The following is a 25,601-nucleotide window of genomic DNA, read 5'->3' as shown; positions in this document are numbered from 1 at the left end:
ATCTCTGGACATTTTTTTTTTCTGTCTTTGGTTCCATCTCTTGATTTTTATTTTTTTAAATTATGAAAGTATGATTACATTTATAGAGACTTGGAAAATACAGAACAAGGTAACATATAGTTCCACTATAACAATTACTAAGTAGATGAATTAAGTTTTTAGTTGGGAATTTTAATATCAAACTCTCAGAAATTACTAGAATGAATATACAGAGAAGTTGAAGGATACAGTAGACCTGAATGGACATTTTTATTCAATCATCTGGAGTAGAGCACTTGTGTATATAATTATTTAATGTTCAATGTCTTGCCTTTCCTGTAAGCAAGGCCTGTATTCCCAGTGCCTAGTACAATACTTCAAACATAGGTATTTAGTAATTGTTACATGACTATTTCCATTTATGACAGACATATTTTAATTTCTTATCAGAAAGCATTGGAACTATTCTTTTACAGAAAGACCAAGAGAGTATTTAATATCTATACTGGAACGGCTGAGAATTGCCAGACTATCAGGCGTGGCTCTCCCTTTCTTTATGGATAACTCTAATATTGCATCTATGTTTGAGATGCTGGACTCCTCGAATAAAGGATCCATATCATTCGTACAGTATAAAGAAGGTCAGTATCTTTTACAAACTGAGGTAATAATTTGTAGTCATTACATGTTTCCCTAGTTGAAACTAATTCTCACTTTATAAAGTTTTCTTTTTTCTTATTCTCTTATAGCACTAAAAACCCTGGGTCTGTGTACTGCAGATGAAGTTTTAAAAGATGATGGACATGGAGTAACTTTCGAAAAATTCAGGAATGAAGTGTAAGCTTATTTTTAAATGACTTTATTTTATGTAAATAATGTGGCATGATGTTGACGTACAATTCATACATTTTAAAACAGAGGGTCCTACCTTTTGATAGAAGCATTTCATTCCCTGGAAACTTTCAGCTTTCTGTCTAGAAAGTGAGGACAGGAAGGGCTGACAGCAGTCTCTAAGCCTGGGGGGAGGGGAGGAAGGGGATGCTGGGGTAAGGAGGTTCCAGAGGCCGCTTCATTCTGTTCTCAATGGGAACCCCCAGCAGTTCTCAGAGAATGAGATAGAGAAGCGTCAACCAGCCAGAAGAACTAACAGAAAAGCTTTAAGCACAATATACTAGTTGGAAAATCTCTGTATACAGAGTAATGAAATTTTTCTCAAAATGATTTCTCACACAGTAAATGTTTATCAGCAGTACAGGCTGCATGCCAGCCTGACAGTTTTGGATTTGAGGTATTATAGCATGAACAGTATTAACTAAATGCTAAGTCAGGAAATAAAAAACCATGGGAATGAAACTACTTACAGAAAGAAGCCTTTAGCTAAGCTAGCTCAATTTGTGTTTAAAACTCTAATTTAACATAGTCCAAGGCCAAGGAAAAGCTGGGAGAAAGTTTTAAGATTCTCATCTCATTACTTACATAGATATTCAACAAAAAATATTTAATTACATTCCCTACCTCAGAGCAGATGGCAGCAGCACAGTGTTCCAGTTAAAATGTTTCATCCACAAAGCAAAGGTTGCCCACTGTCACATGGAATGGAGCTAGGAAGTATTCTAAATAGAAAGACATTTGTGGAAAGAGCAAATTCTATTTCAGTCACCATCTCTTGTGTTTTCTTATGGGAAACAGTGAATTTCCAAACTAGATACAGGAACTTCAATTAAAAACATACATTTTAAAGTGATTTTTTAAAAAAATTTATGTTATGTTAGATTACCTGCAACAGTCTTTTCTAACTGGCAAAAGAAATTAAAAGTTGACTGTAATTTATTATCTCTGCTTCTGTATTTTATTTAACAGACATAGTCACTGTGTATATTTGTAAATGGAATTACTCTGAGTTTTCGTGGCCTCTGAGCTTTCTGTTTTTGTTTTCTTAGGAACAAGAGGACTCAGGAAATATGGTCAGCATTTTAATAACACTCTAAGTCCCAGATAATAAATGATTCTATAAAGTTTTCAGTTGTCCAGTTTCATTAATTCAGAACTTCAGCATATAACTTGAAATCCAACTGGGTTCCTTTTTGTTAAAACAAAAAACAAAAATCCCAAACGAAAAAAGACCCTTTATTTTCCAGTGTTAGGCCAGTTTGTCCTCAAATTAAGTAGAATCTCAACATCTTGCTGAGCCAGTTTATAAATCCCAACTTCATTTAGTGCCGCTGTGGCAGGAGGTTGCCCTGAAGTTGACTGCAGGACATCTCTCAGAAGTAAGGCAGAACCAACATTCAAATTCAAAAGAATACAGGCTTCTTTTACACTGTTTAAAAAAAAAGAACAGGAAGGAAATGAGATCTCCATTATCTATATCATCCCATATTGTCCTGTAATGATGTCATTTAGAAAAACTAAACAGCTACCCTGCATTGCCAGATCATAAGCCCTCTGTAAAACTATGGATTAACTATTTGGCTCTTTCAACATGTGTTGACTGTATATGTACAGACTTTATATTTCATTAGATTACTATAAGGTAAAAGGATCATTGTTTTAACACATATTCATTACTTCCCCAAATATGATATTTGATACTAACAGTATATTAAATGTAGGTAAAACTTTAGGATATGGGAAAAGAGAAAATTAAGGGACAAAATATAAGCAGATAGGTATACAGAATAAAACAAAAAAAAGCAGAAATAAGTATCATACTGAAATGAGCAAAAAAACCTTTCATTTTATTCGTTTTAAAGGAATACTTTATAATCTCAAAAATCTAAATAAGTTTTATACCAATTTCTAAAAATACTGCTAAGAATTCTTCATATATCATGTTAGTTACGCTGCTACTGCTGCTGCTAAGTCGCTTCAGTCGTGTCCGACTCTGTGTGACCCCATAGACAGCAGCCCACCAGGCTCCTCCGTCCATGGGATTTTCCAGGCAAGAGTACTGGAGTGGGGTGCCATTGCCTTCCCCATAGTTATACTTAGAACCAAAACTAATATCAAATGTTTAAGAAAACAAAGTTTAATTTTTCTTCAGGCCTGGCCTGTTGTTCAGTACTAAACATTTTAAATTTCTTCTATTTACTCAATATGGCAGGAGTGCATTTGCTTTCATATTCTATTTATTTCCAAGTAATAAGCATTAAACCAAGTGTTAGAAAACAAAGCTCAACATATAATTTATATGCAGCTCTGATCAACTTTTGGAGGTCATGGGTCACATTTTATCATCACATCTTATGACTATTTTAAGTTTTTAATTGATGCTATGTATACTTAACATCACTGGAAACTTAAAGCTGTTTAAAAAGTAAACAACCTCCTCTAACAATTTGATAACATCGAAGTTAATTGTTAAATATTGTGCTTACTGTTTAAAGTAATTTTCTGGCCTCTTGCAATAGTGAGAAAACAAAGGGAAAAGATTCCGAGTCATGTCAAAGTGCAGCTGAGCAGCTCCTCCTTCATTGAAGTGATTGGCAAGAATTATCTGAAAAAAAGGACAATTCATATAGGAGTTGCCTTTATCATCACAGCCCAAAATACAGTCTGCTCTTACTTACTTCTTGGTAGATGTATATGTCCAGCTTCTCTACAAGCATTTGCCAGAAAACTTTAAATAGGGAGAAGCAAAGCTGCTGCTCTAACTGAAGTAAACGGTCTCGTAAAGTAAGCAGCAAGGGGCAAGCTGAACTGGACAGGGACATCACCGCCTGTTCAGACTGCGATGGCAAGGACAACCACCTGGAAAAAGCAGAAACAGCACTGTCTGCAGCATATTCATTTTTATTATGAAATTTGTCATCATTCTATATGTTTAAGATTTTTTACTTATTTTAAATCTGGGGAAATACACTTTTCTGGGGCATTCTGGCTAAGAAAAACTATATAGCCCAACATTAAAAGTGCTCTCAGAAAATAAATATACCTGTTTGTTTATTTTATGTTATGTTATTTTATTTTTGGCCATGCCTCACAGCTTGCAGGATCTTAACTCCCTGACCAGGGACTGAACCCAGGCCTCAGCAGTGAAAGCCCCAAGTCCTAACCACTGGATGGCCAGGGAGTTCCCTGTACCTATGTTTATACTTTTTGCTTCCCTTGTGGTTCATCTGGTAAAGAATCTGCCTGCAATGCAGGAGACCCCGGTTCAAATCCTGGGTCAGGAAGATCCACTGGAGAAGGGATAGGCTACTCACTCCAGTATTCTTGGGATTCCTGGTGGCTCAGCTGATTAAGAATCTTCCTGCAATGCGGGAGACCTGGGTTTGATCCCTGGGTTGGGAAGATCCCCTGGAGAAGGGAAAGGCTACCCACTCCAGTATTCTGGCCTGGAGACTTCCGTGGACGATACAGTAGCAAAGAGTCAGATACAACTGAGCAACTTACACTTTCTTTCATGTTTATACTTTAGTTCTCAATGAAACACTCTTTACTTAAGCAGGATGATAAAATCTGTAAACCTCCAAATTTAACATGACTTACTGATATAAAACAGTTAAAATGTAAAATGCATTAACATTTAAGACATTAGTTAATTTTACACTGTTAATTTTCAGCAAAACAACAGGGACTATTGACACTTCTAAACGGATAAGTCCTCTGTGTGACACGGCTGTGCTAGGACAGACACTGCCTGTGCTCAAGGAAGCCACCATCTGGGGGAGGTAACAGACATCACAAGGAATCGTGGGCAGTGACTACACTACAGTGCAGGCAGGCACAGGTACTGCAGCAACACCTGGCTTTGTCAGTGGGTGACAGGCTAGGCCATTTAACCCCCTATCAGACACCAGCCGTCTGGATTTACAGCCACATCTGAAGGTTAAGTTATTATCCATTTATTCTGATTAAGACTGTCAAAACATATTTTAGAAAGATTTCCATCAAAAATGGTTAAAAGTTGGGAGTGCAAAAGGCCAAACTCCACGCTGTCTATAGACACTTTGGAAATCTGACTGCATGTTATCTGTTAACTTTCATAAACTGGAGTTGAGAGTTGACTTATAAGAAAATACAGAGGACTTACCTCTCTTTTTTATACAGTTTTGCAGCATCTTTAACTTCTCTAAAAACATGGTCTACTTGCCGGGTCAGCATGTCATGCTTTAAACGCTCTAACAGGTTAATCATGTCATCAAAGACAGAGCTTTCCATAGAGGCTAGCTGTCCTAGCTGGAGTTTACTCAGAGTGTTATTCTCTGCAAAGACTTCCAGTGCTGCCTGTTGAAGCTGTAAGAAGAACTGAAAGCAAAAAAATACGTTAACATGTTTAAGATACTTTTTTTTTTAACAGCTTGAGATCTAACTCATATATAATTCATTCATTTAAAGTATACAGTCTCTTTGTTAAGACTCTATGCTTCCACTGCAGGGGGCATGGATTTGATCTCTGGTTAAGGAACTAAGAAAACACATTTTGTGCAGTGTGGCCAAAAAATAAATATACAGTTCAGTGGCGTTTCATACATTCAGAGTTGTGCATCTATCAGCAGTCAGTTTTACAATGTTTTCATTACCCTAGAAAGAAATCCCACTCTCTGCCATCATCTCCCAATGTCGTCCTCATCCCCCACCCCTAGGCAACCACTCCTCTTCTGTCTCTAGATCTGCCTGTTCTGGACATTTCATGCAAATGGACTCATATAATCTATGATTCTTTATAACTAGCTTCTTTCACTTGGTATAATGTTTCAAGGTTCAACCATGTTGTAATATGTATCAGTTTTCATTCCTTTTCATGGCCAAATGATATATCCTATTTATCCATTCATTAGTTGACAGACATTTGGGCTTGTTTCCACTTTTTGTCTTTTATGACTAATATTTCTATGATCATTTGTGTACAAGTTTCTGTGCAGATATATGTTTTCATTTCTCTTGGACATATACCAAGGAGTAGAACTGCAGGATCATATAGTAATTCTGTATTTAACCTTTTGAGGAATTGCCAAACTATTTTCCAAAAAATAGTTTTGGAAAGCAACTCTACCATTTTACACTCCTATTGGTTGTGTATAAGGGTACAAATTTCTCCACACTGCTTATAAATGATACTATATTATTATTATTATGGCCATTCTAGTTTGTATGCAGCGGTATCCCATTGTGGTTTTGATTTGCATTCCCCTAATGGCTAATCTCATTTTTTCGAGACAGAGATTGATAGCTACAGTAAACTAACAGATACATGAGTTAAAATAATTAAAATATAATTTTTTTACAGTGTTGTTTTAGGTAGAATTAATACTCTTCTTTCTGCCTTATAGGAAAATAACACTGTGGATAACTAGTAAAACATTAAAAACCAAAAACCTAAATGTCTATTAGTAGGGGCCTGGCCATGGCTACTGGGGATTGTTCAGAGATGACATGTGAGAGCCCGCCTTGGCATCTCTGCTCAAGCTGTCAGGGTAGTAGCACTGTCCTTTTGAGACTGTTCATGGGCTGTGGGAGCCTAGAGCCACCTATGGCCACATTTACCAGAGCCTGCCTATGAGTGAAGCCAGAAATGAATAACTTTAGAGCAGCCATGCCTAATCCTTCCAGTTACACAAACAAGTTCCTCACCTCATGCCACCCCACTCCCCAAATCAGGCCAGCATTAATCTGGGTTTCTGCCACCTATGACTGAAAAACTCCTAATTCTGAATGGGCTGGATATGTCAGGCTTGGCACAATCTGGCAATGGTCAGACAGCTGTTAGTACAGACTCTAATGAATGGAAGCTGAACTCTGTCTATTCTTCCTATTTTTGGGTAATTCAAGAGCTTACATGATTTTTATTTAGTGTATTCACAAGCTGAAGGACTATGAATGTGGTTAAATGATATTTGGTGTTAAACAAAATTTGTACCATAATAACATACCAGACACAAAATTTAGTCATGATTTGAAGAGTCAACTCTAAAATTTGATTATTTCTCTGTTGACAGAAGGAACCAGTTAATTCAATATCAGATTATTAATTTTCTAAGGACAGGGATGATGGCCAGTTCATCTCCGTTAACCGACTACAGCACTGAGTAAAGTAGTTAATGATGTTCCACAAATATTTCACTGAAGCTAAAAATGTGCCCCTGAATGAGCCTCTTATTAAAGCATTGGCACAAGAAGCAAGAATGACTGTTTTATGAAAAAGCTAAGCAGAAAATGGAGCACTGTGGGGGTTGGTGGGGGTGAGTGAATAAAGCACCTACTAAAATTAGGAACATGACACATAAAAGTACATAATGAATGAATGTATTCTGACTAGGTGACTTTATAAAGACAAATGCATTGATCATTACATTCCACTAATATTCATTTTAGGAAATAATTATTTTCCTTGCTCAGCAGAATGATATCATACACATGTATTTCAGTTAACATTTCTGTAAAAAAGTCTTTAAATAATTACTAAGTCCCAGCCAAAAGGCCCAGATTAAAATAAATTATGATTGTGTTTATCAGCTATTTGTTTACATCTATTATTAGTATATTTGTTTCCTGTTTTTTGGCTGATTATCCTGGATTTAAGATAAAGACTTTCATTTTTTTTTTCTCTCACAGTAAAGGAATACATTTTTTTCTATATGATATGCTAGCAGTATAGTATAATATTTTGTTATAAATTCATAGTATATTGGGGACTTCCTCGATGGTCTAGTGGTTGAAATGCCATACTTCCAATGCAGGAAGTGTAGGGTCAATCCCTGGTTGAGGAACTAGGATCCCCAGATACCACGCTGCTTTTTTAAAAAGGGATTCTTATCTTTTAGAGGTACATATGGAAATATTTACCATGAAATATATCTGAGATCTACTTCAAAATAATTCTGTATAAGCGGTAGAAGAAAGGCTTAAATGAAACAAAATTGGTACTAGAAGATGGGTGAGAGGCATATAGGAGTTCATTTTACCATTCTATTTACTCTTGAGTATGTTTCAAAAAAACAAAATATTAAACAATATTTTAATGTATGAAATATTTAGGTTAAAAATGTTTCTATTTTTATGACTCTTCATAATCTGTCATGTTTGAAGGCACTCAATAGGGACTTTCCTGGTGGCTCAGACAGTAAAGAATCCACCTGCAATGCAGGAGACTGGGTTTGATCCCCAGGTCAGGAAGATCCCCTGGAGAAGGGAATGGCAACCCACTCCAGTATTCTTGCCTGGAGAATTCCATGGATTAGAGGAGCCTGGCGGGCTGCAGTCTACAGGGTCACAAAGAGTCGGACATGACTGAGTGACTAACACTTTCACTTTTAAGAGGTATCAAATGTTATTCTTTGATTTTCCTTAAAGTTCTGAATTTTATTGATTTTGACGTCATTATACAAGCTTAGCTTTTTCTGAGATGGCAATTACCATTTAATGTATTTCCCAAGTTTAAAATCTACAGAGGGAAGATTTACTTTATAAACTACAATTTCATGAAAGGATGGCTTTCTTTTCCAATGATTAAAATATCAGCATGATTTAACTATACGAGACTTAGATGAGAAAAACATGTACTGTAATCATACCTCCTAAGTTTGGCCCAGTTTTGATTCTGTCTAACGTGTGTTATTTCTGCTTGCTACAGATTCAACATTTCAAAAGGTAAAACTGTTCAAATTACTAATATATTACTTAATATAAAAGATTAACTTACAACATTGTCAGCCCAGTCTGCTAGCACTGTTGAGATATAGTTCACGGCATTAAGAATTGCACAGTACCGAAAGCCAAGGGAAGCTCTAGTCTCTTCTTTCATCACCTGAGTTAATCGTATCCTAAAATCATCCACTAAGTCCTTCTGTAACTCCAGGAACTGCAACTTTCTGGAAGCTGTGGGAAGATTTTTATACCTGTCTGTGGAGAAAATTAACAAGACATATGAAGGTTTATTGCCTTCCCATGTGGCGCTAGTGGTAAAGAACTTACCTGCCAATGCAGGAGATGTAAGAGACACGGGTTCAATCCCTGGGTTGGGAAGATCCTCTGGAGGAGGGCATAGAAACCCACTCCAGCTTGCCCGGAGAGTTCCAAGACAGAGGAGCCTGGCCGGCTACAGTCCATAGGGTCGCAAAGAGTTGGACATGACTGAAGCGACTTAGCACACACAGCATGTGAAAGTTTATGGTATAGGGTTTTCCTATTGGCTAGCTTTGGTGCCTGGAGAAGGCAACGGCACCCCACTCCAGTACTCTTGCCTGGAAAATCCCATGGACGGAGGAGCCTGGAGGGCTGCAGTCCATGGGGTCGCTAGGAGTCGGATACGACCGAGCGACTTCACTTTCACTTTTCCCTTTCATGCATTGGAGAAGGAAATGGCAACCCACTCCAGTGTTCTTGCCTGGAGAATCCCAGGAATGGGGGAGCCTGGTGGGCTGCCGTCTATGGGGTCGCACAGAGTCGGACACGACTGAAGCGACTTAGCAGCAGCAGCAGCAGCAGCTTTGGTGCCTTTGTCAAAAATCAACCAACCATTCAAGTATGGATCCATTTCTAAACTCCCTAAGGATATGTGTTTCACAAGTACTGGTATTTGTCAAAACTCATTGATCTATATACTGATGACCTATGCGTTTCACTGTATATAAGTTATGCCTCTAACACAATGTTGTAAATCAACTGTGCTTCAGTTTAAAAGTTATGACTCAATTTTTTTTAAAGGTATATGAGAAAATCATATACAAAAATTATTCCACTTCTTCAACAAATGACATTTTTTAAAAAAGGAAGGAGGAAGTAGGATAGGTTAAAAGAAACACGTGATTAAAGATTTATAGGTGAAAAGGTAAGATGTCTAAAATGCTCTTTAAAATACTTCAGGAAAAAAATCTGTATTTTGGGGGGTGGGGGGAAATACATAATAGAAAAGCAATAGTTTTAAACTTTAGGAACAGATAACCTGAGGGTTCGTTATGCTGCTTTTATATATATATGAGAAAATTTCCATAATAAAAGATTTTTAAATCAGTTTTGCTAAATATTTTTGTATTGTAGTGTTTTTCATATTTTTCTTATGAATTATTTACTGACTGGGCTGGAATGACACCTCTTCTGGTTACCCCACAGGCCCAAGAAATGGACAAGGCACAGAAGGACCATGGCAGTGACAGCTCAGTAGTGCCTGGAGAACCAGCAGGTCTGCAGTGCCCCAGGGGCAACATGGACAGGAACAGGCCAACCAGGGCTAGAGACAGCTGGGCCACCCTCCAGCCAGAACATTCTTGGACTATAGACGTTCCTGTTACTATTCCGACTTTGCCTTCTCCAGGGGATCTTCCCGACCCAGGGACTGAACCCAGGTCTCCTGCATTGCAGGCAGACTTTTTACCATTTGAACCACCAGGGAAGCCCCCATTCTTGTCCTTAAAGTTACTTTATATTGTTCTATAAACTCTGATAAATCAAAGTGAAGAAAATAATATTTAAAATTTGGGTCAATCACCATTTACTGAAGATACTTGAAAAGTTGAAAGACAAGGGAATTCAGGTAATAAAATCAAATTCTTATGTGTTTTTATGTAACAAATGAGGAATTTTTCCCTCATGTAAACTAATGTTTAAGGTCTTAAATTACAAAAAATCCAAAAGCTAAAATACTGTGCTAGAGTTTTGACCAAAATAGAAATTGAATTTGAAGATATTATAATAATCACTATATGGTATTTTGTCAAACTACTTCAAAAGTACTGAGTGAAGAGTCAGTACTTTTACTTACTTTTTAAAATTTTATTGAAGTAGAGTTGATTTACAATTTGTGTTTAATTTATGCTATATAGCAAAGTGACTCAGTTATACATATATACATTCTTTTTCATATTCTTTCCCATTATGGTTTATCACCTAATGGACTCCATCCCTCCACCATTCCCCTTCCCCCTTGATAACCACAGGTCTGCTAAGAGTCAGTAGTTCTAAAAAAAACAAAGTTATATCTTTAAGACTATACTTGCCAGTTATAACCAAGAGTAGTGTCATAAAAGTTTCTGCACAGTCTGGAACTTTCATCTCATCCACATCAGTGATATCCTTATATTGGGATATCCAGGCAGCTTCTGATGAGAGCATCGAGTCCATTTTTTGAAGCGCAACTGGCACATGAGAAAGACTATGTCAAACAAGTAGCTACAGATTGTAATTCCTAATCTTTCAACTCATAATTTCTTAGGAATGATCATTTTTCTGTAAAAAAGTAAATGTACACCCTCCTACTAGTTGCACTATATATAACATGCTCTATTTTAAGGTTAAGTAAGATCTTTTACCTCTGCCTGCCACACCTACCCAGAATCTTCCAAATATCTTCACTGACTAGAAAAGCCACATCCAGAATGATTCCATAAGAGCAGAAATACTATATGTAAAATCCATAAAACAGTTAACTCTACTGGCTTAAATTTTTTTTTTTAGTATTTTTATTTATTTGGCTGTGCCAGTCTTAGTTGCGGCACTCAGTATCTTTTTAGTTGTGGCATGCAGCATCTTGAGCTGCAGCAAGCAAACTCTTCGTTGCAGCATATGGGATCTGGCTCCCTGAGGAACAAACCTAGTCCCCCTGTATTGGGAGTGCAAGTCTTAGCCACTGGAGCACCAGAGAAGTCCCTGGCTTAAATATTCTACCCTAGAAATACGTAGAGTACAATTGTGGGAACAACTGAAGCTTGATGGGGAGAAAAGAAGATAATCTCTGAAGGCAACTTGATAAACCTCAACCGAGAAAAATTTAGATGGCTCTAGTTTCTACCCAGAACTGGAGAAGAATAACACCTAAAATTTTGTATTCACAATAAGAGATACCTCTCCCCAGCCTACGGCCATATGAGCACTTACATTTTCTCTCCACAGTCAACCATCTCTGAAAACAGGTCTCCTCTGATAGAATATGCATACAATTAGCAAAAGTGCTAGGATAGCCATGAACGCTGTGTAGTTCTTTTTCAAACAAAAGCACCTCATCCACCAAATGACAGAAGAGATTGTCGTCATAGAGCAGACAAGGAATATCAGCAGCTAACTTCTCAAGAATCAGCATCATAAGGCCCCGAGAAAATTCAAGCTAAAAAAATACAGAAGCATAAGGTAATGAAAAAGACAGCTTATTCATGGACACCTGCAACTCTGAAACTGAAATGCTTTGGACTGAATCTCTTACCCTTGCATTTACCGAAGAGCCCACTTTGTCCAATATTGGCTGAATCTTCTCATCCAGAAACTGAGTGTGGTTCCCGATCCACAGAAGAACCTGAGCCAAGTACCATTCAGGCTAAGGAAGAAGATGAACAGTTTGAATTCTTAAGTCATTCCAACTAGAAAGTTACAGTTAGTTAAATGTTTGTATACATAAGAGCACAATTTTGACTCTGCACTTTACATTCATGGAAGGCTTAACAATCAAATGTTTCCCAATGTACTCCCAATAAATTTCAATAATGTGGCTTAAGTCAACTAATGAATTTACAATACCATAAATATTTAAAACCTAGCACTTTAGAAATATGTAAAAGATAAGTATCACAAAGAATGATGGCCTTTATATAATTTTTTTGGAAATAACTTTCCAAAATAATTTTTAAACATGACTTTCTTCTGTTTTTTCTTTTTTTCAGAAGCTAAATTAAGAAAAATTTGGCTGGTCTGCATTACAAAAAATATAAAGACTTAAGGCAGCTGTAATTATAGAAAAATAATGTAAGTGTGCAGTTTTTTAAATTGTCACTAGAGGTGATTCTATAAACCTTCTAAGTTTTGTTGGACAGGAACTCTAAAACATTTTCTGAAAGGTAAAATCCTGCTGGGTGCTAGATGCCAGGAATACAGAAATGAAAAAGGGGCAGGTAATCTCAGGGCCTGCACAGTTCAGGCTTCGTGTCACAGTACTAGGAGCACTGGAACTACAGTTTAAAAAGCAACCAACAGAACTAACAATTTTCTTACCTTAAATCATTACTGCCTGTCTACAGTAGTTAGACTTCTTTTGTGTCACTTACCACTTCCTAATTGGTTCTACTCTTCTTTCTACCAACACCCCAACCAAGAGTGGGAGACCCATGAAGTACAAAACAAGCTGAATTTGAGAACCAGAAATTCATTGTCATCCCACTCTTCCCTACGTAGATATAACTGCCTGTCCCTTGATTCCTTTACAATTCTATAAAGCCTGTAAACTCATTTATATGTGACATGTACAATGTCTGGTGTAATCAGGCATTTAAAATCATTTAATTCAAAACACTTACTGTAGGACTCCTTTGCTACTTGCACCGCATCACATGTAGGAAGACTTCAAGGATAAACAGTATCCACCCCCTAGCAACTCCCAAGGTTATAATTCTCAACACATTCAATCAAACTTCACTGAAAACAGTTGTCTCTGATTTTCAGAGCAGATTAAAGAAAAAGTCTCAACAGGATGTCCAATACACATGAGTGTGGTCCCTCAACTAAAATGCTGGTGATAATTTCCTCAAAGTCATTCCTGTCACTTATCCCTATACTCTCTCCTGCATAGCTACAAATCATTTTATATTTTTAAAATTATTATTCTTTTTTATTTTTATTTTTTGGCTGTGCTGCATGGCACATGGGAATCTTTGTTCCCTGACCAAAGATCAAACCCACGCCCCCTATGGTGGAAGCAGAGTCTTAACCACAGGACCACCAGGGAAGTCCCACTACAAATCACTTACACATCAGCACTTCCATTCAAAAGCTAATTAATGCTCTACTATCTTTTGACTCTCACTTCTCTTTCTGATGTATTATAAACCTGAAGGAGCAGTTTTGCACAGTGGTACACATGTGGATCCAGTTGTAAAAAAGTGCCACAGCAAATGCTACAGCACACCCCAGAAGAAACTTGAAGAAGTGGTCAGATGGTGTGTTAATGAGTGCACTGCTTCTTAACAACATATCAACACAAGTCCCAAGTTACATCTGTAAAGGACAGTGACAAAACTGGAATTTAGCTCTTTAGAGAAAAAACAGAATTGTGGATAGAATCAGAATTTAACTTAAGCCAGCAAAAGTACAGAAATCCTTAGTATTTGCTATTAATTAAAACCAGGGCAAAAAGCAGCAAAGCACACCTTGCTTATAACATTAGTCTGGCGGTTCCCTCTGAAGTGATACCTGAACCTTTTCTGAAGGGGAGTCAGCATAATCTGGATGGGCAGGATGACAGAAGGGGATGTGGGAAGAGAGTATTTTTCTGGAAGCTGTTTTGGCTCAGTAAATAATTCATCTCTGACATAGTAAAGTCAAGGAAAAAGAAATGCATATATGTATAGATATAGGTATGTATACACACAGAACATTTTTCCAGCAGATATATATGATACTGAGTAAAATTATAACAGATAATATGTACTCTCACTTTAAATTACATATGACTTAAGTAAAAAGTCCATTGGAAATGTTATTAGAATTAATCTTTCCTAAGATAAAGGATAATAAGTAAGGAAACACATTCGAATAATCATTTTATTAAATTAACACTAAGTTACTAAGGCTTCCTTCCAATTTTGCCCAGTTTTTTAATTGTCCCAAGAGACCTATATGTGATGCAAACTTGGGTCAATCATGTACTTCAGAACTCCTCACAGCCCTTCCACCCGCACGCAGTTTACCTGGAAGGAGAACAGCACCCCCACTACATACGCACACACAGGTAAGTCCCAACCTAGTACTCCCCCCATTTCGCTTCTTGGCCACTTGCAGAAAGCTTTCCTTTCTGGTCCAAATCCACTCTAGAAAAAAGAAATTTTAGTAGGTTTTACCCCCCAAAAGATACGAGGTTTGTAGTTTCAGAAGCTGACAGAACAGTGTCTCCAGGTTACTGTATATCTCAGGGGCACTGGCTGGTCGACTGATGCCAACAGTTTGAGACTGAGAGGGTGCGATGAATGGCCAGTGAAGCTGTGCTAAAATTTCCTCAAAATCACTGTAACAGAAAAGTGAGAGAAGTATTGCTATCAAACCCAATGAACATCAAATAGCCATCTGAAAGCAATTACCGTGAAATATGGATAAATTCCTTGCCTTGTAAGCTTGTCCTTGAGAATTTTATGCCAGAATTTAACTGTGGCTCTCATGAAACCAAGAAGATGAGTACAGGACGATTCCTGAAGCTTGATGTCAAGTTCCGCCATAAACACCAGAGTAGACGCTGCCTCTGGGACATTATTGGTCATCAGATATTGCTGAATGTTATCACTGAAAGACAAGGAATAGCAAAGTTGAAAGACACTTTGTTCAGAATAATTCCAAATGTGGAAGACTGCTTCTTCCTCCTGCTTTACATAAAGCTACAACCAAAAGAAGAAGGAAGCACCAACTTAAAGTGTTTTGTTTTTTTTTTAACTTGATACCCCAGTCTTTAGGAGCCTGGAATCCTCAGCATCCTCCTAAGAGCAGTGGGCTGTGTTCAGGACATCTCCCTCCACGTTTGCCTGCTCAGCTCTCCTAATAGGACAGACTTTTCCTCTGTCACATTCCATCAGGCACCCCTCATTTCTAAGAAATCTATCAGGCACCCCTCATTTCTAAGAAATCTGTCTTTTGCAGAATCATAATCCAAGGGGAGAATGTGGGTGGCATCTGGTAAGTCAAATATGCTAGTCTTCAATCTGTACCTACTTTGCCCAGCTGAACTTGACTATAGGGAACTTAGGGAGGTGGCACCTCAGAGTCGAGTCCTTTCAAGTTACTGCCAAGCTGCACATAAAATTTAAGGCAAGCTCTATAGCGAGGGTAGCAAAGTCAAATGCCTAGAAAGGCCTGACAGGCAAAGTAAATTAAGAAAAGCAAAGTGGGGCCAAGTAAAAAGCATATACCCCACCCTAAGGCTAGGGCTGTCACACTGGAATGTAGGTCTAATGTGGCCAAATCTTAAACATTTTCAGGAGAATCAGAAATCAAGATTTCCATGTAAAATCAAACTATTAATCAAATTCTGTAAAACAAGCCAAATACAACATGTCTTCAGAACTAATTCAGCATATGACTACCATTTTGCACACTGGCTCAAAGAACATTTGAAAATGAAATGCTTCTTTTGATAAAAATCACATTCCATATCTTAAGCCAGAATAAGGAACAAAAGTTAACCTTTTCAATCATTAATCTCTGTTCAGAGGTCATCAGGAAATTGGAAGTTAGTGCTCTCTCTCTAGGCAGCCTGTGTGCATTCTACCAAGGCTTGGCTGAGGAGCTGGAAGCTGACTACGGAAGCTGACTATGAGCTGGGTTCCCGCAGCGCGTCAGTTCCGCTGGGTGGGCACAGCGCCCTCTGTGGGAACAGGCATGCACCGCCGTCACCCCGCCCAGCTCCACTAGGCGCTAGTCCTTGCTCCACACCTTTGTTTTCCACTGGCTCTGCTTCAGGCAGTAGCTCACATTTGTTTTGTTCTGTATTTCTGACAGCGCTTTGGCCTTCCCCTACTCTCATTCTCTCATTTTTCTTTCTTCCCCTTTTCTAATCATTAAGTTTCCTAACAGATTTTGTCTTTTATAGCTATTTTCATAATTGAAATTATGAAACCAAAACATGTGCAAAATGTAAGCAGAAATGTTAATTCAGCTTGTTTGAAAGGCCAATACCAGACATAATCAATCAATGATATGTATTCAATTCAAAAAGAAGTACAACAGACCCTTGAACAACATGGGTTTGAACTGTAGAAGTCTGCTTATAGAAGTAGAAGTATGGGCTTCCCTTGTGGCTCAGCTGGTAAAGAATCCGCCTGCAATGAGGGAAACCTGGGTTTGATCCCTGGATTGGGAAGAGCCCCTGGAGAAGGGAAAGGCTACCCACTCCAGTATTCTGGCCTGGAGAATTCCATGGACTGTATAGTCCATGGGGTCGCAAAGAGTCGGACACCACTGAGCAACTTTCACTTTCAGTCTGCTTATAAGATGCATGCAGACCTGCCACTGGAGGAGCTCTGGTGCTCCTAACCTCTGCTTTGTCAAAGGGTCTACCGTCTTTTTTTTTCTCCCTATTCAAAAGTAGGAGGGCTTGTTATTCATCTAATAATATACTATGTAGCTCTTCTTAGGTGATATCCACTAAAAAAAAATATTGAATCATAGATAAAGCAATCCGTTTCATTAAGTGACCACCTCTAAAAGGTAAAAAGAGGAATATTACTACTCTGATGAGCTGTTTTGTTAATATGACATTATAATTTTCATTGTGTATGCACAGTACAACTATAGGACTTGAATTTTTTACTTGGATTCCTTTCTTTTAAATGCAAATTAAGCCCCTGAAAAGTTTATGTTCATTCACAATAAAGGAATCATTATCATAATGCTATTTTCATAACAACTGGTAAAATCACATTATTATAATCTTTAATTAACTCAATTATTTAATGGCATCCATGTACTCTCTAAGACAGAGTTTCAAAGGAAAATAATAATTATGAGAACAAAGAGGCTTATTTTACCTTAGTTCTTCAATTTGTGAAATCCATTTAAGGTAAGCAAGGTGCCGTTCAATCTCTTCAATTTGGTTAATCATGGCTCCGAGATCTTCCATCCAGGGCTGTGCGGTCAGCAAATGGCTGTTAATGGAACTGAAGAGATGGGTTTCTTGCTCCAGAAATTGATTAAGGAATTGCTTTGATTCTTCTGCCTTTTTTAAGGCAGTGTGAATTCTTTTAGGGATTTCTGATGAAACTGTAAGTACCTGACCATACCAAAAATAAAAACAATAAAAAACAGCAAATATCAGGTAAGATTCTCAAAACCTTCTTTATTAGTTACCTTCAAAATGCATGTATGTTCTAAACAGAAATAAAAATTGTCATTTAAAAGCCTCAAAAGAAAGGTTGGATTTCTGCATCCTATACTACCCAAGCCTCAACATAAAATGCTGATGTGGAGGTGTGTAGGGAGGGCCCTGGTAAACAGTACGTATCTTTGGGTCTACTATCACAAAGCACTTTCAGAGGGTCCAGTGAGAGGACATTTACCTGCTTTACCCACTAAAGATTTTCCTTCAAAAACAAATGAGACTGTGATGATAAAAGTCTGGGTTTCTGTATTTTGCAAAAGTTCGCCAGGTGATTCTGATTTAAGTCCAGGTTAAGAACGAACCATTGACATGCTTGGTAAGATAGCCAGGTAATGTCTTTAGAAATGGTACTTTATTAAATGGATTTTTCTTATAGTAGATAGAAACACATACAAGTATCAGGCATCAGTACAATATAAGAATATATTAGAGGAATTCCAATTTAATCAACACTGATGATACACTTATTCTACACCAGGCACTGTGCTAGGGACTGATAGATAAATTAGACACAGCATCTGCCCTTAATCTCACTTGTTATGAAAGAAAGATGCAGGCACATCGTCAATGGTGGGATTAGTGCAATGAAAGAGATGCCAGGTGTAATGGTGTACTAAGGTGGTGTTTCCCAGACTTGAATGTGCATAGGAATCACCTAGAGATATAGAGTGCAAATTCAGACGCATCAGGTCTGAAGTAGGGACTGAAATTCTGCACTTCTTACGGGGTTCCAGGCAATTGTACTTGCATGGCTCATGAACAGACCTTTGTAGGCTTGGTGGAAATTTTTAGGAAAGTTTGGAAGGCAATGGCATTTCAGGCAAAAGAAACAGCTCAGTCGTGATCAGAGAAGAGCAAAATGGGGAGGAGGGCACAGAATCCAGTCCAAAGAAATGCAGAGATGAGCCGAAATAGGTAGGGGGCATCTTGGGCATTACAAGAATACCTGGCTTTTTCCAATAAGCAATGGGATGCCATGACGAGTTTTTAATAAAGGAATAATTCAGTGGGATTTATGATTTAATATAACCATGTTTATTTTCATATTATTTATGATAAAAACTGGGAATAGCAAAGAGATCAACCAGTAAGGGCCTGATTAACTAAATTATGTACAACCACATTTGAATACCATAAAACCATTAGAAGAGATCTATATGTATTGATATATTAGTTGTATTTACATTACATTATAATGTGTATCAGAGAAGGAAATGGCAACCCACTCCAGGATTCTTGCCTGGGAAATTCCATGGGCAGAGGAGCCTGGCAGACTATATACAGCCCTTGGGGTCACGAAGATTCAGACACAACTGAGCACACTGCACATAATGAGTGTACTACTGATGTCGTCTCAGTGGGTTTTAATACTTGCCTGTTCTTCTAACTGCATTTTATTTTCTGTCATCTGTTCTATGAGTTTATCAAGTTTCTTTAAAGATTTAAGGTCATTTCCGACTTCCTTTTCTATAAATGCTGACACACAGGAAGGGAGATCACCATTATCTGTACCTTCACAGACTTGTTCATTTTCAACAAGAGCTGCAATACTTATGTCACCTAAAATGAAAAGAATAACATTTACTCAACACCACTAACTACTATAGAGTTAAAGGAAATGCAAATGATATATAAGGCAACATGTCTACTTTCAAAAGTTAATAAACACTATATATGGCATTTTGTTTACATATTTGTATGTATATGTGTGTGTGTGTGTGTGTATATATATATATGTTCACAAAAATACCCAAATGACTATAGTGTGTATAAATGAATATGAATATATATATATATACACACACTATATCTTATATATTTATATATACAATCAGCCCTCCACGTCCATGGGTTCGACCAACTACATATAAAAAAAATAGTAAAAAGAAATCCAGGAAGTTCCAAAAATCAACATAAATTTGCCATGCTCCAATAATTATTTACATAGCATTGACACTGTATTAATATGTACACTATTATTATTAGCATTAGGTATTATAAGTAACCTAGAGATGATTTTGGAGAAGGCAATGGCACCCCACTCCAGTACTCTTGCCTGGAAAATCCCATGAATGGAGGAGCCTGGTAGGCTGTAGTCCATGGGATAGCTAGGAGTTGGACACGACTGAGCGACTTTCCTTTCACTTTTCTCTTTCATGCACTGGAGAAGGAAATGGCAACCCACTCCAGTGTTCTTGTCTGGAGAATCCCAGGGACAGGGGAGCCTAGTGGGCTTCCATCTATGGGGTTACACAGAGTCAGACACAACTGAAGCAACTTAGCAGTCAGCAGAGATGATTTAAGCATACAGAGGATATGTGTAGGCTATATATAAATATTGTGCCATTTTATATAAAGGACTAGAGCATCCAGGGATTTTAATATATGCAAGGGTTCTGAAAGCAATGCCCCATGGATACCAAGTGATGACTCCATATGCATATATATATATATATGTTGTTTAGTTGCTAAGTCATGTCCAACTCTTTGTGACCCTATGGACTGCAGCACATTAGGCTTCCCTGTCCCCCACTATCTCCTAGAGTCTGCTTAAATTCATATCCATTGGGTTGGTGATGCCATCCAACCATCTTATCCTATGTCGCCCTCTTCTCCTTCAGTCTTTCCCAGCATCAGAGTCTTTTCCAATAAATCGGCTCTTTGCATCAGGTGGTCAAAGTATTGGAGCTTTAGCTAATTCAGGTTTGATCTCCTTGCATTCCTAGGGACTCTCAAAGTCTTCTTCAGCATCACAAATATTATATATGGGTATATATATGTATATAAATATACACATAGACAAATACCCAAATGAATACCTATAAAGCAATTTATTGATCAAGTATACTACAAAATGCTTAAGAGATGAAGCAATTCAGAGTGAAGGAAAAATTACTAAATTCTGTCCTAGTAACCAGAGGTTTCAATAGATGTTGGCATGACAATGCAGTTACAAACACATTAAATGTTTCCAGACAACTGTATCTTAAGAATCTATTTTGTTACTGGAGAGGAAAGGTCAAATCTGATTCTACTGATACAGCTTCTATTAAATTAGTAATATATTTTCAAAATTTGTAAAGAACCAGATGGTATAGTCTAGAATAACATCAAAGGAAGACTCTGGTTTTAAAATGTTTAAAAAAGAAAAATGGCATTGAAATATCTCAAGTGTATGAAAAAAATCTGAAAGGGAGACCAGTGAATAAAAACTCCTCCTTATGTAAAACAGTTTTAAGCTTCAAATTCAGTTGTACAAAATTGACCATTTCAGACACAGGGAAAAAAGGAAATATGAGAGAAAACACAAATTACCAGGAAAAACTCAAAATGGCTAGCACAACCACTAAATTGTATGATCTGAAGTGAGATTGTTTCCATGGCAAAAAAAGTCAATGATGTCCTGTATTTCACAAGTCAGTTTTTCACTATGCAAGACTCTACACCTTCTTCTATTCAGAATATTTAAGGCATAATTAAGCAAGTTACCTTGAATCTTTGTAGAATGAAGGAAGATTCAAGTATTTCAGTTTTAAAATTCTGATTTTTATTTAAACAAAACACTGAAGAAAACAAATTTCTAGTTAAACAATTCACTTCAAAGGCAATTGTTTTTCTAAATTTCTGGACCAACAGCACGGCTCCTCTTTTCCAGATGATTTCTAGCTCTACCTTTGTGATGGTCTACACCAGGACGGATTTCTGAACGTGCCCTGAACCTGGCAAACCCAAAGGCCCAGAGCAGCTTCTTGGCAAAGAAGGTAGGAGCGTCACCACCCACAGCTGATACCCTTCTCCTCCTCCACCCCCATGTGCTAAGATGAACTGTTTCCCTTTGAAGTGTGTTTCCATGTGTAAGCTTCTCCTTTTGGTTCCTGGTGGTTTCCCTCTTGCAGAAGCTTAGGAAACCCGAAGTTTGGGTCAGACTTTATACTGGTTAACACCATCATGTCACTGTGCAGCCATTAAGTTCCCTGATACTAAACACGCTCAACTCTACTGAGTCCACAACTTGAATTATTTCATTTACAGGGTTTAATCTCTCTAGATATAAGTTGTACCTAGAAATTTAAAAAAACAAAACCCAAGATAATGTAAAAATTTAGAGGAATAGCCATTGAACTCCAAATGAAAATAAATACTATAAAAGAAAGCCCCAGAGAAAGAGAGAATGGACTTCATGGAAACCAAACATTAGAATAAACCTGAACATACCGTGCATTTCTCTACTCCAGGTTTGCCTAAAGGATTTGGTCTTCTCTAAACAAACCATTTATGGTTTGTTAAAAGCTTGATTGTACTAGCACATATTTCATTACAAAGACTATGGCAATTTCTTAAAAAGCAAAACCATAAAGCAAACAAGGTATGCGCATAAGATAAAGCTGGGGGAACAACATAGCGCCTCCTGGGGAGCACTCCTGGGTGGACTTCACCTGTTCTTCCTTGGAGTTTAACCTTGTAGAACTGGGCTCTTTGCCAAAAATAAAGTGTTTTTCTTTTTTTAAGTACAGTTTGCTGTACAGAAAGTTACAGGTACAGCTTCACAATTTTTAAAGGCTACTTTCCATTTATAGTTATAATATATTGGCTATATTCCCCATGTTGTACAATATATCCTCATAGCTTTAAAAAAAATTTTTTTATTGTAGTTGATCTACAATGTTGTATTAGTTTCTGCTGTACAGCAAGTGAATCAGTTATATATATATATCCACTCTTCTTTAGATTATCTTCCCATATAGGTTATTACTGAATATTGAGTAGAGTTCCCTGCTATACAGTAGGTCCTTTATTAGTTCTCTGTTCTATATACAGTAGTGTGTATGTGTCAATCCAAGTCTCCCTCTTCTCCCCCCCACCACTGACCCCAGGTAACCATAAGTTTGTTTTTCACATGTGTGACTCTACTTCTGTTTTGTAAATAAATTTATTTGTACCATTTTTTTAGATTCCACATATAAGTGATATCATAGGATATTTGTCTTTGCCTGTCTGACTTATTTCACTCAGTGCTTATTTTATACGTAACAGTTTGTACCTCTAGATACCCTACCCCTGTATCGCCTGTCCACACTTACCTCTCCTCATGGGTAACCACTAGTTTGTTCTCTATATCTGTGAGTCTGCTTCTCAAAAATAAAGTTTTAAAGAAACAGCAGTGAAGGGCAAGAGGTTATAATCAGCCTCATTAGAAAACAACAGTCACTTCTGACAAAATAAAAGAACAGCTAAATAAAGATATGCTTGTGTAAAATGTAACTATCAGCAATTAACATAATATATGCCAGTGTTTAACACTGTGTATATTCCCCTCCCCCAGCCCATAAAATTTTTTTTTCTCCTTTGTTCTATTCAATTTATAAGAATCAAATGCTTTTTCACATACTATGAGAACCTGTAGCCCACTGATAGGTAGAAGCAAAACTAATAAAAGTCTATGCCTCAACTTCCCAACTATAAATTCTAACATTTGCCCAGCCTACATTTAAAAGGTTGTAAATGGGACTAAAATCCATGTTTCCTGACTCTTAACATGATATTCTTACCTTCTTCTTCTTCAGATATGATCAGAATTGGCTGGACTACATCAAACTTTATTACTACAGCAATCCATATACTATTATGTACAGGAGTCTCAATGCCATGTCTTTTCATTTATCTTACATAAAACATGTAAGTTTGTGTGATGTATCTGCAGACACAGAGGCAGGGCTATGGGCAGAGGGAATGTTTTGTGAACTCTAAGCTTGCTGTAGCTTATAGAGTAAATTCTATCTTCACTTTTTAGAAAAAAATTATACTCTTTTGATTCAACCATTTAAATGCACCATAGTACATTCTTATTCAAATAACATCCTTTAAAATGACCCACTGGTGATTTGCAGGGGTGAGGAGGGAGGTGTTAATGTCTCTCCTCTATTTTTTGTAAAGCACACTTTTAACTGCAGAGAAATTGACCAAGCCACCAAAGGAGGGGCAAAGATAAAATCTACAGCTCAGTGGCATCAACTTCCCAAGCATATGAATGGGGGAAAGGTAGAAAGGGAAGGGTTTAACTGAATGGTATGAGATACTCTCAAATCCTTTGCCTTTAGGTAAAAGGAGCTGAGTTGTGGCAGCTGTGACTGCCAAGTACTATGAAGTGCGCATAGCTTGCTTTCTGAGACAGACTGTAGCAACAGGCAATGTTAAGGGCAAGTCTAAGTCCTAAAGCCAATATGGTAACATGGGCACCCTTTCTGTTACCACTATTCATTCCTAGACTATTTGCCATGGTCAGAAGAACCAAAAACTCTTTGATGGAACAGCTGCTTCCATGCTTCCCCCTTCCTCTCCCCATAAATTTCACTTCAAAAGCCCTTGATGATTCCTTGCTTTCCAAAAGCTTGGCACATTTAGCTCATTAAAGTAAAATGCCAAATGTTCACAACCCTGGCATGTGCCCCTGCAGGTAGTAAACATTGACCTTTTCCCTTTCCTTGTCCAGTTCAAGATCCAGGAACCAGGTGATTTGTTGTGCTCTTCCCAGATCAATGTTAACTGCAAATTCACTGAAGGTAAAGTACAACTAAACAATTATTATTTGACTCCTTTAAATGCAACTACGATGATGGTCATCTCTCCTAGATCATTAGCCCCTCCAAATTCCTGATGCTTAACAAGTTGATGCTTCATTAAAATAACAGGCAGGCCCCAGTTATTTTGAACCCAGTGGAAGGTCAGCACTGGAGTGAAACCACACCAGTCCTTGTACTAGGTAGGGATCAGGAAGTGCTAGTCTCCAAATTACCCCACATATTACAATCTTGAAAGTTAAAAATATGTGCATGATGATAATTAGTATTTATTACCATGCAAGACTGAAGGAAAACGGAGAGGAAGGCAGCAGAGCATGAGATGGTTAGATAGCATCACCAACTCAATGGACATGAATCTGAGCAAACCCAGGGAGATAGTGAAGGATGGAGGATCCTGGCGTGCTGCAGTCTATGGGGTCTCAAAGAGTCGGACACAACTGAACGACTCAACAACTATGCAACCAGGTTGTACAAAAAGGAAAAAACGATACTTTATCTAAAAGATTAACAGGCTAACAAGATCCTTCTGGATGCAGACCCGAGGACCGAGTTGTGGAGAGATGGCTGGGTGGAAAGTGCTAAGGTGTTTGGAATCTGCTTACTTTTCTCCTTGAGGTTCTTCTTTTGGTCACCATTTTCAGAGCAGCACTAGAAGGAGAACAGGTAAGACAAACACATTAAGACTGACCTGATAGGTGGAACTCACACAGAGCTCTCAGGGGGCATCCAGTGGAGGACAACTTCTCAACTTCCTGGGAGGCCAGAGTCTGGAGGTTCCCAAAGAGCCACGTCCCTGGGGCCACCACTGTCACATCCCCAGGAGAGCTGGGGTTACCTTGCCTGGCCTCCAGGGGCACATCTCCAGAACGATCTGGGTCATATCACCAGGGATCGCCAGAGCTACGGCATTGGGGCCACCTCCCCCGGGAGGTCTGCCACCTTACCAGAGCAGCAAGGGCCATCTCCCCGGGGTCATGGCAACCGCGTCCCCAGGCCGCCAACTCCACCTCACTGAGACACTCTCCCCTGGAGGTCTGTGCCACCTCAATGGGCCACCAGTGTCCCCTCCCCGGGTCACCAGGGCCACCTCACCGGAGTGACGGGTGGCTCGCCGATCTCGCCGGCCGGGAGCATCCTGCTTCCGCACGAGTCGTCTGCTCCTTGCGCAGCCAGCGTGGCCAATGGATTCTGGCTCCGGCCAGCGATCAGAGATGAGCCTCAGAGACCGTAGCGCCGGACGCCACGGCAACTTCCTGCAC

General features: G+C 38.2%; 1 protein-coding gene and 1 long non-coding RNA gene across 4 annotated transcripts; one reads left to right on the top strand and one right to left on the bottom strand.

The window, feature by feature from the left end:
• The first annotated feature begins 86 nt into the window (after positions 1-86).
• On the top strand, positions 87-1,991 carry LOC104989692. The gene is made up of 3 exons (XR_825400.1): positions 87-620; positions 729-816; positions 1,920-1,991. It is a non-coding gene; the product is annotated as an uncharacterized LOC104989692 (long non-coding RNA).
• RINT1 (RAD50 interactor 1) lies at positions 1,940-25,601 on the bottom strand. 3 transcript variants are annotated; one of them, XM_010841441.1, is made up of 15 exons: positions 25,435-25,601; positions 24,945-24,990; positions 19,137-19,321; positions 17,412-17,653; positions 15,001-15,174; positions 14,753-14,902; positions 14,049-14,205; positions 12,116-12,226; positions 11,794-12,019; positions 10,917-11,054; positions 8,624-8,823; positions 5,015-5,229; positions 3,549-3,729; positions 3,357-3,475; positions 1,940-2,299 (listed from the first exon to the last, which is right to left on the bottom strand). In XM_010841441.1, the coding sequence occupies exons 1-15, from the start codon at positions 25,474-25,476 to the stop codon at positions 2,107-2,109; spliced, it is 2,379 nt and encodes a 792-aa protein (XP_010839743.1). In that variant the 5' UTR covers positions 25,477-25,601; the 3' UTR covers positions 1,940-2,106. The 3 variants fall into 3 exon arrangements, with proteins under 3 accessions (XP_010839743.1, XP_010839744.1, XP_010839745.1); XM_010841442.1 differs by having other exon boundaries at positions 1,941-2,299; positions 19,274-19,321; positions 25,435-25,473; XM_010841443.1 differs by lacking the exons at positions 14,049-14,205; positions 14,753-14,902 and having other exon boundaries at positions 1,941-2,299; positions 14,976-15,174.

The sequence above is a fragment of the Bison bison genome, unplaced genomic scaffold, assembly GCF_000754665.1.
Source record: "Bison bison bison isolate TAMUID 2011002044 unplaced genomic scaffold, Bison_UMD1.0 scf7180017864162, whole genome shotgun sequence".
Taxonomy (NCBI): Eukaryota; Metazoa; Chordata; class Mammalia; order Artiodactyla; family Bovidae; genus Bison; species Bison bison.
Note: the sequence above shows the minus strand (reverse complement) of the source record. Positions and strands in the feature narration are given on the sequence as shown.

Excerpts from the sequence above, each read along its gene's own strand:
- RINT1 (XM_010841441.1), bottom strand. The coding sequence starts at position 25,476 with ATGCTCCCGGCCGGCGAGATCGGCGAGCCACCCGTCACTCCG. Across the intron at positions 24,991-25,434 it reads GCGAGCCACCCGTCACTCCG|TGCTGCTCTGAAAATGGTGA; the intron begins GTGAGGTGGCCC and ends TTCTCCTTCTAG. Across the intron at positions 2,300-3,356 it reads CCAGAAAATTACTTTAAACA|TGTAAAAGAAGCCTGTATTC; the intron begins GTAAGCACAATA and ends TTTTTTAAACAG.